Source organism: Oryctolagus cuniculus, chromosome 11 (genome assembly GCF_964237555.1).
Source record: "Oryctolagus cuniculus chromosome 11, mOryCun1.1, whole genome shotgun sequence".
Taxonomy (NCBI): Eukaryota; Metazoa; Chordata; class Mammalia; order Lagomorpha; family Leporidae; genus Oryctolagus; species Oryctolagus cuniculus.
Window position 1 is genome coordinate 1,228,237 of NC_091442.1, and position 16,557 is coordinate 1,244,793.

Consider the following 16,557-nt stretch of genomic DNA (forward strand, 5'->3'; position numbering starts at 1 on the left):
GTGTCCAGCCAGAGTCCAACACTGACCAACCGACCAGGTCAGAGTGGCAGGGACAGGACGGGGCTCGGCGCTCAGGGGGCCTGTCCACGGCTGTGACCCCAACCTCCATCCCTATGAGGCCAGGCTCCATGCTAACGTTCAGGGCCCTCTGCCGCACCCCGAAGTCCTCCCAGCCCACCTCCCCCTTGCCAGTCACAGCCTTGCCGGCACTCCACACAGCGGGGAGTCTGGCTCCTTACACAACATGATCCACGGGACACTGCCCTTCCCTGCCTACAGCCCACCCTCCCCACACACCCACCCGTGCTGGCCCTGCCTGGTCCCGAGACCCACCCCCAGCCGGAGGGGGTGCCAGCCAGCGGCACCAGGGCCAGCTGGGTTAGAGATGCAACGCACCTGGCTGCCTCACTTGCCAAATGAGATTTGGTTCCACTTCAAAGTCAAAGCTGTCATAAAAAAAGTTACAAAGTGAGGATCAAGCTTTTGCTATAGAAACCTTTTTGCAAAATACCAAAACCTTAGAATTAGGCAATTAAACGCCAACTAAGAAGGACACACAGGTCAAGACGCCTCCAAGAGGTCACCTATGAACACTTCCCAAAACACCAGTGGCTCCAACTCAGACCACGTCCAGGTTCACGTCAACCCCGAGTAGCAGCAGGGGATCCTCCAGGCGTCCCTCCCCGAAGTGCAGAGCCTCCCCTGTCCTGTACACCGGCTTCCTCCGTCCACGCCACCTCAGGAGCCTGCAGGCAGAGGAGAGGGGCGAGTGCTGAGGCACGGCCCTCACTGCCCCTCCCTCACTGGGGCTCCCACTTTCCCACAATACCCTGCATGGGTACTGCGTTACCCAACACGGGATACCCTGGTCTCCCAGGTCCCAGCTGGCCAGCCTCAAAGGTACACCCAAGTCACCTGGGCCTTGCTAAAACAGGCGAGGCGGGGCGGGGCGGGGCCGTGACCCTGGACTGGCAGTGGGCTCCCACCTACTGGCCACACAGTTTCGAGCGCACGGCCCACACGGGTCCCACCTGCTGGCCACACTCGGTCGCGAGCCCACGGCCCACACGGGTCCCACCGTGGCCCTCGCCCTCCCACATCCACAGCCCCACGTTGGTGGTGCCAGGGCCTGGGTCCCACCCCATGGACTCGGGTGTTGTCGGCCTGGGCTGGGCCTGGGTCCTGCTTGTTCCTGGGGCCCTGCGATTCAGAGGGCCAGGGCCCCCGGTTTGGTCTCGGGACCTCCAGGCTGCCCTTCTTTCTGGGCACAGAGCTGCCTGCTCCCCGGGCCCTAAGCTCCACCCAGGTGTGCCCATCCCAACGCCCTCCCCCACCGAGGATCCCGGAGGTCCCCCACTCACCCTGGGCTGCACCCTCACACCCTGCCGGTCCCAGCCCTGTGCGAGGTTGGGTTGCGCCGGGCCGTCCCGTTGCCCCTGCCTCCTCGGAATCCCCCGCGGGCACTGCGGCCACGAAGGAACCGCCCCGACACCCCGAAGGTCTCCGTGTTGAGCTTCCGCTCCTCTGCCCACGTCGTCCGCCTGGAACTGAATCGCACACACTCACTGCAGGGCCCCACAACTCAGGTCCTCACAACAGCCCCGGGAGGGAGGGCAGAGGGTCACCAGGGGCCGGGACCGCGGCCAAGGGCAGAGGGTCACCAGGGGCCGGGACCGCGGCCAAGGGCAGAGGGTCACCAGGGGCCGGCCAGGACTGCGGCAGAGGGTCACCAGGGGCCGGGACCGCGGCCAAGGGCAGAGGGTCACCAGGGGCCGGCCAGGACTGCGGCAGAGGGTCACCAGGGGCCGGGACCGCGGCCAAGGGCAGAGGGCCACCAGGGGCCGGCCAGGACTGCGGCAGAGGGCCACCAGGGGCCGGCGGCACTCGGGGAGCCCCCAGCCCCACTGCACACAGGGCTTGCGTCTGTCAGCTGGACTGCCCAGGACCAAACCCACTCGTCTCTCCCCAAAAGCAAACAGGCAACACGCACCAGCTACGAGGAAGCCCTGGGCGTCTGCCGGCCACGGAGGGGAGAGGAGCAGTGGGGAGGCCGGGTGCCCACACAGGCGAGACCAGAGCAGACCCTGGAGCCATCACGCTCGGCCTCTCCCTGGTGAGGAGGCTGCGCCAGTTGGAAGAGGCCCCCAAGAGCACGAGGCTCCCGCCTTCGCGGTGGCAGGAAGGTAGGTCCAGGCGCTGACACTGCTCTCCAGACGTGCCCAGCCCCTGCCCAGCCGCTGCCCAGCCCCTGCCCAGCAGCCCCCAGCGGCCTCCGCACTGCGGCCTTCAAGTTCCCAGCCCTGGACACACGGAGGCGTCCTGTACGCTTCCCACACACCTGCCCATCAGCCCGCTCCAGGCTGCCTGCACAACTGCCAAGCACCCACGCCAGCCACACTCACCAAGACACTGTCCAGTTCTGCCCGTGTCACAACTCAGCCAAAACCCACGGCTTCCCAGGGCTCCCACAGCCTCCACACAAGGGCCAATGTCACCGTCAGGACCCACAAAGCCTACTGATCCCAACCCTCCCGCAGACTCAGCTCCAGCCGCACGTGGAGGCCACGGACCTGGCCTTGGAGGTGACCACGGCCTGCACCGCCCAGCCTCCCTGACATTCCCCTGGGAGAACCAGGGTGGGGCGGGCACGTCTCCACGGCCTCTCCCGCCGCCCCCAGCACCCCATGTGCTGCTGACTGCACTCTGTCCAGGGCTCCCTGGCGCCACCGCTGAGCCCAGCCAGTGGGCGCTGCCACCTGGGCTGCCAGCAGGCCAAGGCCAAGAGAGGCTCGGACACGGGCTCTGCGGGGACCGTGAGGCCAGCTCTGGTGTCACAGGGGAGGTGGGACTGGGGTGCCGGGGGCACACACGTCAGTCCGTCCTGGACAGCTGCCTGCGTGCAGAGTCCAGGCCTGGCCTCCAGGCTGGCGCGCCTGGCCCCGGCCCTCGCAGACCCGCGCACCTCCGGCCCCCGGTCTCACCTGCTCTTGAGCTCCGAGGAGATGTTGTCAAAGAAGGACTTGGACTTGTCGTAGTAGCAGTTGGGCCCCAGGAGGTCTTCCTCAGCGGGAGGCTCCTCCCTCTGGGCCACCACAGCTGGGTCCTTCTCGTCCCCCTTCTCTGCGTTGTCATCTGGAAGAGAGGCGGAGCCTGGGGTGCGCTCCAGTGGCCGGCGGTGCTGCACTGGGCAGCAGCCTCGCCTGAGACCCGGGCCTGCGGCCCAGCCGCGCCAGCTCCGCTCGCTTCTCTCCTCACTTCTCCCCGGCCCCGGGCCCACAGGCTGCCCCTCCCCACCCTCCTCAGCCCCCCAGCCAACACGGCTTCCGGGCTGGTCCCCACGCCAGCCAGCTTCGGGGTGGACAGTCACCTTCCCTCACCCGGCACACCCCAGGGAGGGCTGGGGGGCGGGGCGGGGCGAGGGCGGGCCGCTCCCGGCAGACCTTTGAAGTTCAGCCTCTTCTTGAATTCCTTGTCCAGCTCCTCCCGGTTGAACTGGGCGTTGGCGCTCTCGAAGTCAAAGTCACCCTCGAACTTGATCGTGTTCTCCTTGGTCGTGGTCGGGCGGCTTTGCCCTCGGGAGCGATGCCTTGTTCGCCGGTTCCCTGTGGGGACAAAGGCCGGTCGCGGCTCCAGGCTGCACAGCGCACAGGCTCAGCAGGGGCAGCACAGAGCCACCACGCGCAGCGGCCCCGCACACCCGGCTCAGCGCGCGGCAGGGTTACCTGAGCGCCTCCTCTGCGGTCTCCTGTTCTCGTCGTTCACCGGCCCCTGGGTCTGCACAGCTGCCGGCTGGACGACATCTAAGGCGCGAAAGGGAAGAGTGAGGCCAGGCTCCCGCAAAGCCGACACCCGGCCACCGAGCAGACCACACCACGGGGCATCAGAAGGGGCCGCGCCAGGGCCGCAGGGCAGGGAGGCACTTTAAGGAAAGAAAACACCAGAAGCCGCGTGCCAGGCTCCGAACAGGCGCGCTCGGGTACCGTTGGCGGTCTTGCTGCTGGGCTGGACCTGGCGACCGCTGAGCTGAGTCCCCGAGGGGCTCTTGCCGGCTAACAGCTTTTTGGCGTTCAGGTTGTCCGCAGAGCCGGTCTGGACAGCCTGCTCCACCATCGGGCCCTTGCCAGCCGGGACAGACGGGAAGCCAGCTCCTGAGTTGAGGAAGGGAGAGGGCTTACAGGCAGGGAACAGAGAAAGCCTTGTGTCCCCCCGTTTCTCTCCTGGGCAGCCGCCCAGAGCGCCACTGAAGTCGGCAAAGCTCCCAGCCCGGCCCGTTCCCTGGGGCAGCCCCGAGGCCAGGTCACCTGTGGGCGCCCCCAGCCCTGCGCTCCCCGGGCTAGAGAACCACAGGGCTCAAACAGCAGGCCCACAGCGGGCGCTCCCCGTGCTTCCAGGAACAAGCCCTCACGCCCGCGCACGCTCGCCCTCACGCTTGCCCTCACCCCCACGCCCGTGCACGCTCGCCCTCACGCCCGCGCACGCTCGCCCCCACGCCCGCGCACGCGCACGCTCGCCCTCACCCCCACGCCCGCTGGCCCTCACCCCCACGCATGCTCGCCCTCACGCCCGCGCACGCTCTGCGCCCAGAGCAGCTCGCAGCGCTGAGAAACCTAGGCCACTTCTGCTTCACTCTGCTCGGGGCCGCGGGGGCTGAGTCTCACTTGGAGGTTAAATTCTAGAGCGCTCATTTTTGTCGAAGAAAAATGAAGTTATTTAGGAGACGGAAACAGCTCGTCCTCCTCTCGTAAAGCAGCGAGGGGCTCCCGGGGGCCCGGGGAGGGGCGGTGCCTGCAACGCTGCTCTCCGAGGCCTGGGCACGCGAGGAGCAGCCCAGGCTCCGAACAGGGCCAGGCCCTGGCGCGGCAGGGGGCGGGCGGGCAGGGACGGCCGCTCCTCTGCCCGTCACCCCCTTCTCCCAGTTTCCGGGCAACTGGGGACGGAGTGGAGCTGGTGGCGTAGGAGGCAGGAAGAAATGAGCTCCACACACAGGCCAGCCCTCCCCGAGGAGCCAGCCCCGGAGACTCGGTGCCTCCTCTCGCTCTGCACACAGAAACCGGAGATACGAGAGGCGCCCACAAGCGGGCAGGAGTTGAGAACCCTCTGGCGGGCGCTGGCCTGGGCCGCTTCCCTAACCGCTCACCGCGCCTGGCACAAATGCCCCCGCTCACCCTGGAACCGCAGCAGCCAGCACCGTGGGCTCAGCTGCTTTTCACACACCTGACCCGGGACAGCGGCGAGGCGCCGCTCAGATACCTACGTCGCGTGTTAGAGCGCCGGGAGAGTGCCGGCCCCGCCCCCCTTCCGGCACCCGGCTAATGTGGGCCCTGGGAGGCAGCAGGGACAGCCCCCCAGCGTGGGAGACCCAGACTGCTCCCACATCCCGGCTCTGGTCTGGCCGCAGCTGCTGCAGGCTCTGGGGAGGGAAGCACTGGCTGGAACAGGCACTCTCTCACTCACCCACTCTGTCTCTCAAATAAAAAAATAAAAATGGGTAAAAAACCGGAGAAGGTACTGTGGTGCAGACAGAGTAGGCTGTGGGCCACCGGGACGCCAACAGCCCTTGTCTGTGCCTGGTTCCAGTCCCAGCTGCTCTGCTTCCAATGCAGCTCCCTGCTAACGTGCGGCAGGGAGGCAGCAGCAAAGTGCCAGCCCCCCACGCGCACGGGAGAGCCCGCTGAGCCCCAGACCCCCGGCCCAGGCCTGGCTCCTGCAGCCAGTGGGAGTCAGCGGATGGGAGAAATCTCTTTCCCACAAGCATGTGCTTGGCCTTCCAAATAAATAAAAATAAAAACAGTAGTGGAAAACAATTAGAAGTCTACACAAACACACACACACACACACCCCAGCTGAAACGAGCTGTCTTACACGGGAAGCACTCCCGCTGCTGTGACTGACACGCTGGAGTCCACGCAGGATCGAGCAGGCAGCACGTGCAAGGTGTGACAGACACAGCTGTGCGCCTGCACCAAGGCTGGACAAGGCCGAAGGCTCAGCATGGCCTGCCACACACCAGGGCCAACGAGAAGACCACGCCAGTCGAGGCGCCCGCGGCAGGACGGACACAAGGGGCGCACCTGGCATTACCAGGCCGACACCGTGCACCTGGCCACACAGCTGAGGGCCTGCATTTGAATGCCCGGAACTGCGGCCCGCGCCCCGCAGGCCCAGGAGCGGCCAGGGCGGCCCGGCAGCCACCTACAGCAAAGCTGCAGGCACGCGGCACCCCCGCACAGGTCACACAGACCCTGCAGCGGAGGGAGCGAAAGAACCGCTCCACGGAGGCCTCCTAAGCCCTTCTTTAAGACGCAGATCCACTACGTCAGAACCACGTCCTCCACCAAACGGGAGCGGCGTCGGTGGCTCCGCCCAGCGTCTGCCACGCGGCTCGTGGTTCACCCCTGCTCTCAGCGCGGTCTGCACGCAGCACGCAGCTCTGCAAACTGCTGTTACCCTTGGAAGCGAGCTGAGGGGGCTCTGAGGACAGGTCGAGCTCTGAGACAGGCTGTGGAGATGGAGAGGAGCTAGGGCTGGAGGCAGCGGCTGAGGCCGGAGGGCTTACCAACTTCTCTGAGGGGAGACAGGAGAGAAGAGCAGAGACAAACGCACACACGTGAGTCGAGACGCACTCCGCGCCGACAAGCAGGTGCGCTCACACAGCAGGCAGACAGCACCCACGGGACGGGGCTGGGCCTGGCTGACGCTCCCCTAGCTCAGCTACTCACGCTGGAAGCCGAGCGGGGTGGGGCCGCCTGCCACCTCCACGTTCTGAGCACAAAGCTCTGGCCAGCCGAGGACACGGCCGGACCTCACTCTCCATGGAGAACAGCGCCTTCCCCTGGGATACGGCGTTAGCCAACCAGGTTAAACCACTCTCAGGACGGGCACTTCGGAAGAACAGAAGGCCATCGGCGGGCGGCACTGCCTTCACCTTCACTCTCAGACTGGGACGTGCGAACAATACCAGGCGGCTGTGAGGCGCACCAGGGCTCCCGCCAAGGCCCAGGCTAACACTGCCAACGAGTTTCGCATGCGTCTGCCGCCTCTCACTCCCAGCTGAGCAGCTACTGAGCGTTCCTAAGCGGCAGCGGTAACGCACCAAGCGTGCGGAAGACAAAGTCTGAGTTGAACACGAGGACCCCGCCCTCAGGGGCTGCTGCTGTCTCCCTGGGGGTCCCAGGAGGGGCAGTGTGCCAGCCAGGAGCGGCTACTCACCCAGCCCTAAGGAAGCGGCGTACTGCTGGCCGAGCAGGGAGCTGGCCGCCAGCTGGCCGTAGGGCGGCATCCCTCGGAAGGGGCTGTAAGGCACGTGCGGCTGGAACGGCGAGGCGGAGGCAGAGCCCAGGGAAGACTGAAGGACGAGAGCCACGGTGAGAGCAGCCGGGGCGGACCCCCGGACCCCCGGACCTGCGCGCCCGACTCGGAGCAGCTGCCCAGCCTGTGTGCCCGGACGCTGCACAGCCCCAGCCCCACCTGTCAGAGCCCTGACAACTTCCTCCCAACGCAACTAACACCTTCCCATCAGGGTGGGCATTTGGCCTGCAGTCCAGACACTGGGGAGGGCACCCACGTCCACGTGAAAGCGCCTGGGTCAGAATCCTGGCTCCAAAAAAAAAAAAAAAAAAAAAAAAAAAAAAGAGCCGGCGCCGGCGCCGTGGCTCAATAGGCTAATCCTCCACCTTGCGGCGCCGGCACACCAGGTTCTAGTCCCGGTTGGGGCGCTGGATTCTGTCCCGGTTGCCCCTCTTCCAGGCCAGCTCTCTGCTATGGCCAGGGAGAGCAGTGGAGGATGGCCCAGGTGCTTGGGCCCTGCACCCCATGGGAGACCAGGAGAAGCACCTGGCTCCTGGCTTCGGATCAGCGCGGTGCGCCGGCTGCAGCGGCGGCCATTGGAGGGTGATCCAACGGCAAAAGGAAGACCTTTCTCTCTCTGTCTCTCTCTCTCACTGTCCACTCTGCCTGTCAAAAAAAAAAAAAAAAAAAAAGAATCCTGGCTCCACGGCCAGTGCTGTGGCGACGCAGGCTAAGCTTCCACCTGCAGGCCGGCATCCCATACGGGCGCCAGTTTGTGTCCTGCCCACCCCACTTCCCACCCAGCTCCCTGCTGTGGCCTGGGAAAGCAGTAGAAGATGCCCGAGTGCTTGGGCCCCTGCACCTGTGTGGGAAACCCAGAAGAAGCTCCTGGCTCCTGGCTTCAGATCGGCCCAGCTCCAGCTGTTTCGGTCATTTGGGGAGTGAACCAGGAGATGGAAGACTCCACCCCCCCATCTGTAACTCTGCCTCTCAAATAAATCTTAAAAAAAAAAAAAAAAAAAGATTCCAGCTGCAGCTCTCCGGCTCCTGCGAACGCGGATGGGGGTCTGTGGTGACCCTCAGGTTCCCTGGGTTCCGGCCACCGCACGGGGACCTGGGCTTTCAGACTAAGGCTTTGTGCTCTGTTCCCGGCCACGGCAGGCACGTGGCAGCTGGGCCAGCACCTGCGAGTTCTGCTTCTCTCCCTGTCCACACAAGTGCAGCAGCAGCCACGGTGCCACTGCAGTCAGGGAGCGCCTGGCCCCGCGCACGGGCACAGCCCGGCTGCGGCTGGGGAGGCACGGAGCAGCTCCGCGTCTGCCTTCTCTCCGGCGCCCAGCCTCGGGGAGACAGCTGCCTCCTGGCAGCCCAGTCCTTCCTCTGACGTTTCGTTTCCATCTACTTGACACGCAGAGAGAGAGACCAGGGAGACAGATCTCCATCTACTGGTTCACTCCCCAGACGCCCACGACAGGGCTGAGCCCTGCTCAAGTCAGGAGCCTGGGCCTCCCAGGTGTGTGGCAGTGACCCAAGCGCTGTCTCCCAGGCTCAGCAGGAAGCTGGACAGGAAGCGGAGCGGCCCAGCCCTGGCTCCAGGCTGGGGGAGTCCCGGGAGGCATCGCTTCCCGCCCCGCACACTGGGAACCCGGCACTTCCCCAGGTCTGACGCAGGCCCCCACGTCCTCCCCGAGCCTGGGGTGGTCTGACCCCCAAGGGAGCTAAGGAGGACTCGGGCCAGCCACGAGCAAACACGAGCCACAGGGCTCCCTAAAAATCCCAGGCGAGACAGCCACACCCAGCAGGGCGGCCCGCGGGCGCATCTCCCGGCTCACAGCAGGCCACGAGGGCACGGCCGCACGCCCCCCTCCAGCCTCCTTCCCCAGGAGCAGGCGGCGGGAGCCGAGCCCCTCCTGAGCGGCTCTCCGCAGCCAGCCCTCGCACACACCCAGCGGCTGGGGCGGCGCACACCGACCTGGACGATGGCGGGGTCCTGAGGCAGAGCGTGCTGGGCCTTCGGCGGCTCACACACCGTGATGTCCTTGATGTCGCTGCCCCGGAAGATGATGTACTCGTAGATCTCCTCTCTCGGGGGTGCAGGCCGGTCTGTGGGGCGATCTTCGGTACCAAACGACCGCACTTGGGTTGAGAGAAAGCAGCGTTACTTGTGTCCTCCCGCGGGCCGCCGGCCCCGAACGCGGCCCACCCTACAGCACCGCGTCCGCTGCGCAGGGGGTGGCACCCCAGGCACCAGCCCGGGAACTTCTGGGCGGGCTGCTTCCCTGGCCGCGTCCCGCGCCTCCATTCGCAGGTGCACGCACGCCCGTGCCGGGCGCTCTGGGCGAACACAGCTCTTTGCGAAGAAACCACCTGGCTGGCAGGTGAGGGGAGGACATCCGGCGGCAGGGGCCCGGAGCAGGGAGCTGCCCTGGGACACGCCCCCACGCCGCTCCACCCACAGGAGGGGTCCGGCTCGGACCCCACACCAGCTTGTCTACAAGGAGTTCCACAAACGTCCCTGCGAGAGTAACCTGCGGGCACCGGGCTTCCGGGAGCCCCCACCCCTCCCCAGGGCTTCCAGTCCGAACCCGCATCCAAGCAGCCTGCACCTGCGGCCCCCGTGTCCCAGCGAGCCAAGCGCCAGGCGCGCCAGCGGTCCCGGAGCCCCTCCCAGGAGTCGGGACGACCGCGTCCTGAGCGCAGGGTTCTGGGGACCCCGCGCGCACGCAGCCCTCTCCCCAGCCCCCCTGCAGGACGCAGACAAAGAGAGCCGGGGGACCCTCGCCGAGCACAGCTCAGACACAGAGCCCGCGGCGGGGACGGCTGTGACCGGGGCGCCCCGGCCGGCGGGAGGCTCCCTAGGAGCGCCCGGCTCCCGCGCGACGACCCGCTCCGGGTCCCAGACGCGCAGACCCGCATTTTCTCCGCGCCGCCACCCCGCCCAGCCTTCGGGCTGCCCCGCCCCCCGGCAGGTGAGGACGACGCGGGGCCGCCCGGGACCCAGCACCTGCCGAGGGGCGGCTCCGCGCGAGCGGGCGTCCGCGCACAATCACGCGCCGTCGCGGCGGAGGGAGACCATTGTGCCCGGGGCGACGCGCCGCGGGGGCGGGGAGGCCCGGCGCGGGTGGGGGGGCGCCCCGCGGACCGCGGGCGGGCGAGGTGGGGGCGGGGCGCGGGCCCCGGCCGGGTGGGCGCCCGGGGGTGGGCGTGGGGGCGGGGCGCGGGCGGTTGGGCGCGCGGGCCGCTACCTTTGGCGAGCGCCACGGTGGAGTTGTCGGTGTCGATGGTGTAGAGGATGCCCTCGTAGCGGATCTGCGCCTTGGAGATGAGGCTGATCTTGCTACCCAGGTACGGGGTGCCCGAGGAGCCGCTCATGGCGGCCGCGGGGGGCCGAGCGCCGGGCCGCCCGCTCCGCTGCCGCGCGGCCTCCGGGCCGCCCGCTCCTGCGCCGCCGGGGCGCCTCCTGGCCTCCGCCCGAGGGGCCTGCGCGGGCACCGAGCGAGCGAGGCCGGGGCGCGCAGCCGGTCTCTGAGAGGAACGCGGGGGAGGAGCGGCCGCCGCAGCCACATCCGGGGCCCCGAACCGCCACGCGCCGCCCCCGCACGCGCGCCGCCCATTGGCTTGCCGCGCCCGCCGCCCTTTAAATATGGCCGCGCCGCCGTCCGCGGGGCGGGCCCGCGAGCTGCGCCTGCGCAGCTCGGCGCTGCCGGCCGGGGGCGGAGCTGCCCGGCGCCCCGCCCCCTCGCCGCCGGCTCCCGGCGGGCCCCGCGCGCTGTGAGCCGCCGTGGGCGAGGTGGGCGGGGCGCGAGTGCGCAGGGGGCGGGGCTTCGGCCTGTCCGGCCCGCGCTGCCCTGCGGGGTGGCGGGCAGCGAGCTGGCGGCCCTGCGAGCGCGCTGCGCGGTCGCCTCTGGTCCGGCCCTCGCGCCCGGGACCTGCCGGCTGCCGACGCCCTGAAGAGAGCCCCGAGCGGCTCGGCCCGGTCGCCCCCCGCGCGACCCCCGCCTCGCGCTCCCATGCATGTGGGCGTGCGCGTGCTGAGCTTCGTCTCAAGTTAAAAAAACATTCGAAGAAAAGAAAAAGGAAAAAAGGCAAAACAAATCAAAACGAAAGAAAAAACTTATTTGTAAGGCGGAGAGAGCTCTTCCGTCGGCCGCGTCACTCCCCAAACCCCTAAACAGCTTGTCCGGGCCTCGTGCGGGGCCCACGCGCGGCCAGCGGGGGCCCGGGGGCCGGAGCCCTGGCCTCTGCCTCCCAGCAGGGAGGTGGGTCCCGAGCAAAGCCAGGTTTGAAACCGGGCGCTGGACACGGGATGCCCCAGGGCCCTTGCCCACCCTGTCCCCGCCTCGGGGCCGCCGAGTGTCCCGGGGAGGGGCAGGGCCGGCCCTGGACAAAGCGCAGGGAGACAGGGTACAGCGAGTCGGAGCTGCTCTGTGGATCGTTGGTTTCACGTGTCTGTGTTGACTGAACTTGCTCAGGGCGCGAAACATTAACCGGGCGGTCACCTCACACCTGCCGCTGTGGCCCCACCGGAACCGGAACCGGAACTGGAACCGGGGCAGCTGGCCAAAACCAGCCCCAGGAAGCAGAAGAGAAGGTAGCAGGCCTCAGCCACTGTGGGACTGTGTGCTCCTGGGGGTGTGCTGGGGAGGACAGACACGGCCCAGCCGCGAGGAGACCCCCGACGCACGCGGGGCAGCCTTCCCTCCCCGGGAGCCCACTCGGGCGGGGGTCCCAGGTGCCGGCAGGGCCAGCAGCCTCCGTGTTGGGCTGGGGGCGCTTTCTTCTCCCAGGAACCTGAGGGCCTGATCTCGGGGCCTCCCAGTGCCCACCTGGCTCCTGGGGTGCGGCCGCGGTGCAAACGCCCAGCAGGGCAGTTGTAAGCACACACGCGGCGCCCAGGTCCAGGGATGCCGGGCCTGCCGCCCACGCCTTGATGTCCGCCGTAGTGGAGGACACTGGGGACGGCTGAGGAGGGGGCCGCTGCCGTGGCTCGTTCCCCAGGCTGGGGCAGCCTCCATGCCTGCCTGAGAAGACACGCGGCTCTCGTCCACCCGCTGAAAAGCCGCCTGCTTGAAGCCCCAAGTTCTACCCGTAAGCTTAGCGGTGCAGAGAAACGGGCAAGGACTTGTGGGAAGCCCTAGCGGGTGGGGCCCCTCCCTGCCCCCGTCCTGCGTTTGCTGACTGTGGAATACAGTGCCCTCCCTGCCCGGCCCGTGAGGGGCTCTGGGAGTGTCCAGGGGCCTGCAGGTGGAGACTGGGGGGCGTGGAGGACAGCAGAGGCCACAGCTGGGGCCACTCAGCACCTTCCGCGTGTGATGGCGTGGGGATGGGAGCCCTGCTGGGGCTGCGCGGCCCGTGCCGTCCAGCACGTGAGCGAGTACTGCCCAGAGAGCCCTCCGTGACCCCGAGGTCCACCTCGGAATGGCCAGCACCCGCTGCCGTCACAGGTGTCACTGCTCAACGAGGGTGCACAGAACAGCTGAGTCGATTCAGAAGACATTAAGAGCCGAGTCTGGGGCCTGAAGTGTGGGGCAGGGGAGCTGGGCCTCGCTCTCCCTGGTTCAGACCTGCTTGTGCGGGGGGTCGCAGGGGCGCGTCCTCCTCCACCCGGGCAGAGCGTCAGCCAGAAGGGAGCTGAGGGGGCACAGGCGGGGCGGGGGCTGGCCCAGTGGCCCAGCTGAGCTGCTTAGGAAGGGAGAGGGGAGCAGGTGTTCGCCCTGTGGTCTCACCTGCTGTCTGTGGAGGCAGCTGAAAGCCCTCCCCACTCAGGGCTCCGCTCATGCATGCTCGACCCCTCCCCTTTTAGCTCTTTTCTTTTTAAGATTTATTTACTTGTTGGAAAGGCAGAGTTACAGAGCGGCAGAGAGAGGAAGAGGGAGGTCTTCCATCCGCTGGTTCACCCCCCAGATGGGCCGATCCAGAGCCAGGAGCCTCCTCCGGGTCCCCACGTGGGTGCAGGGCCCAAGCACTGGGCCATCTTCGCTGCTTCCCAGGCCACAGCAGGGAGCTGGATCGGAAGTGGAGCAGCCTGAGCTCCAACAGGTGCTGATGTGGGATGCCCGCGCTTCCTCCCCTCCCCACACCCCCAGCTTTCCAGGTGTGCAGGGCACATGGTGATGAGACGGCCTTGTGGGACATCACAGAGGAGCTAGACTTCAGACTCCAGGAGGGCCAGCCCTGGAGCCCCTCAGAAGTGCAGGGACATCCTGGGGCCTGAGCGCAGGCCGTGTGCCTGAGGCTGGTCAGCTCGAAGAGCCGGGGACCGGCCTGGGTGGGGACACGTGCCGGGACCCAGGTCCTATCTGGATGGGAAGTGGCTCTTGCCGACTCACCACTGCCGTGGCCCTGTCCCCTGAGCCTGCCACTCTGGGCCAGGCCCAGGGCCCAGCCGGCTTGCATTTTTCTGAGGCGTGGTGTCCCGAGCTGGGTGACTGGGCCAGGGTCACCCAGCCGGTGTGTGGCAGTCTGCTGCTGCTGGCCCTCCTGTCCAGCTCAGGGCCGGAGAGCAGATGTGAGTTCACACTCGGGGGCTGTGTGGGCGCCCGGAGCCTGGCCGCTGGCTGCGGAGGGAGCAGTTACTTCTTCAAGGGTCTCCCCTCTTGCGTCTTATCCTCTGTGTCCTAGGGGTTGCCATGGTAACCCGGGGGCCTACGTGGGAGCATCCCAGCCAGGCTGGGCGCTTCTGTGTGCTTGACTGATAGAGCAGAGCCGGGGTCCCCACATAAGTGGACGGCCCAGGCCTCCCGAAGCCTGTCCCCTCCTGGCAGCGTGCCACGAGCCAAGTGGCGGCTCCTTGTCCATCACCTGCAGGCAAACATCCTGGGGACAGAAGGCAGCAAGCCAGGTACCAGTTACTTTCCCTCGTGTCAAGTCCAGTTTGTTAACACGGTCATCCTCGCCTGCCGCTGCTGCCTTGACCACGCTGGCAGCGTGGGCTGCACTGAGGCTCCGGATGGCGACACCCAGTGTGCCGGGAGCCGGCAGACACCGACTTGGCCCCAGGGGGCAGGCGCCAGCCGTGACGCCCACGATGGGAGCGGGTGGTTCCCCTGTGTGCGGGCAGATTGGGAGGGGCTCTTCTCTAGGGAGCTGGGTGGGATGGACAGGGCCGGGGACTCTTTCCCAGTGGCTCACCGTGCTGGGCACTTGCAGGCGAGCCCTGGTAGACGCAGATGTCTCTGTCCTCCCTGAGTGCCCCCTTTGCCTCGGGACGTTCAGTGGCCGCTGCGCAGCCCTGGGGCGGCTCCATGTGGGTCGACCCGGCCAGACCTTGTGCTGTGATCACTCGCTGCCTCGCAGCCCTGTTGCCATCAGGTTCCCCGTTGAGAGCGGTCTGCTCAGTGGTGTGGGATGTATTCACGGCCACAGGGCACTGCGTGCAGACAGGGCCCTCACCCCTGCAGAAACCCGTTCCCTCCCCCGTGTCCGGGCGGTCGCTGTAAGTGGGATCGTGGGGTCGACGGCTGCTTTGCCTGGCTGCTTTTGCTTGGTGCGTGTTCCCGGGTGTGCTCCAGGCTCCTGACCCTGCTGTGAACGTTTGTACGGAGCTGAGTTCTTCTTAGGTCCAGGAGCACAGCTGCGGGTCCCAGGGGCCACGCCAGTCCCGTCCCCCCCCCCGAGTGAGGGGCCCGGGGGCTCCAGGAGGTGGGTTGTGGTGGGGACCGGCTGCTCCTCCCTGCAGGATCAGGGTCACGCCCTGTTGAGGTGAGTGCCTCTGAGCCAAGCGTCCTGTGTGCCTGTCCCCAGCTGCCCACAGGCTCGGGCTGGCAGGTGCCCTTCCCGCAGCCCCCCCCCCCCCAGCAGTCCCTGGGTCTCCGTCCCTGCCTTCCCACCCCGCCCTGAGACCTGGCAGACCCGCAAGCCTGATCCCGGAGCACACGGCCCCGTCCCGAAAAAGGAGCCTGGGGTGAGCGCTCCAGGGGAAAGGCAGCAGAGGACCTGATGGTCGGTGCACGCCGGGCGCCGGGCGCCGTGCCGGGAAGCGCTCCGACGGCCTGCAGCACGGCACCAGGGACGGGTCTCCAGTGACCTCTGTGGGACGGGCGTGTGAGGACTGAGCGGTCCCCTGGTGACCCCTGTGGGACAGGGGCATCAGGACCGGGCGGGTCTCCAGTGACCTCTGTGGGACGGGGGTGTGAGGACCGGGCGGGTCTCCAGTGACCTCTGTGGGACGGGCGTGTGAGGACTGAGCGGTCCCCTGGTGACCCCTGTGGGACAGGGGCGTCAGGACCGGGCGGGTCTCCAGTGACCTCTGTGGGACGGGGGTGTGAGGACCAGCACAGACAAGCGACTGCCCATCCTCCCAGTACAGCCGTGGTCGTGAGACTCCTCACGCACGTTCTCCCCAAGTGGTGCTGAGTAAATAGGGCCCTCGCTGACCAAGCTGCCTATCCACGCACAAGGGCCCCGCGGGAGGGCTGTGGGGGGACACTCAGTTGAGGAAAGTGGTGGAAGCCGGGCTGGGCCGGGAGCTGCGGCGGAGGAACACACGGACGGTGGCCGCCGGGGAGTGCCCAGTGCAACAGCCCTGTGCTGGGCAAAATGGCCAGTCCAGCCTGCTGGCTGGGGGCGTGGTACAAGCTCCTCCCACAGCAGACCCGCGGGCTCCCACAGCAGCCGGCAGGTGGCTGGCCCCGCCCTGTGCGTGGACGGCTCCCCACCCTTTCCCAGCCTTGGTGGGGACAGACCTCCCCGGTGCACGCCCCCTCCCTCCTCCACTGTCACCTCTGCAGTCTCGGGCCACCCTCACCCTGGCTACAGAGCCTTCTGCTGGGGTGGGCACACGTGTACGTCACAGGGCAGCCAGGCAACGTGGGTCTCACGGCTCTGAGAGTCCTGAGTGCCCCAGGTCCCCTTGGGAGGGAGTGCTGACCAAGCCTCGCTGCTGCCCCTGTCCTCTCCGCCCAGCCTGTCGTGCACAAGCGTGGTTGCAGGCCTAGTGGCCCAGGGGGAGGTGGGGACAGCCTCCCAGGGAGGTGCCTTTTGCCTCTGGGCAGCGCTGGCTCCTGGTGGGCAGGGCGGGGCTGGGCCACTTCTGCAGCTCAGGAGAATCTGAGGACCGAACTAGGGACTCCTCTGTGCCCCACCCCGGGGGAGGGGAGGGGAGGGGAGGGGCGGGGCTCCCGCCAGGGCCCTGACTTCAGCGTCACAGCCGTGCCTCAGTCGGGCGCTCGGCCATCTTGGAAGTCCAGCCCCTCCGGCACCAAACCCGTACTTGAACTTGAGCTGCTGCCGTGTGCCCGTGTGCCGAGGGCTTCTTTGAAGCTGCCAACA

At 67.6% G+C, this 16,557-nt stretch overlaps 1 protein-coding gene across 2 annotated transcripts; it reads right to left on the bottom strand.

Annotated features, from left to right (window-relative positions):
* Positions 1-481: 481 nt before the first annotated feature.
* On the bottom strand, positions 482-10,859 carry LSM14B (LSM family member 14B). Of its 2 annotated transcripts, XM_051839667.2 has the most exons (10): positions 10,533-10,859; positions 9,260-9,423; positions 7,210-7,345; positions 6,448-6,564; positions 3,981-4,148; positions 3,723-3,800; positions 3,441-3,602; positions 2,982-3,132; positions 1,362-1,547; positions 482-746 (listed from the first exon to the last, which is right to left on the bottom strand). In XM_051839667.2, exons 1-9 carry the CDS (start codon positions 10,657-10,659, stop codon positions 1,376-1,378), a joined length of 1,275 nt encoding a protein of 424 aa, XP_051695627.1. In that variant the 5' UTR covers positions 10,660-10,859; the 3' UTR covers positions 482-746; positions 1,362-1,375. The 2 variants fall into 2 exon arrangements, with proteins under 2 accessions (XP_051695627.1, XP_051695628.1); XM_051839668.2 differs by lacking the exon at positions 6,448-6,564 and having other exon boundaries at positions 10,533-10,805.
* Between the last annotated feature and the right edge of the window lie 5,698 nt (positions 10,860-16,557).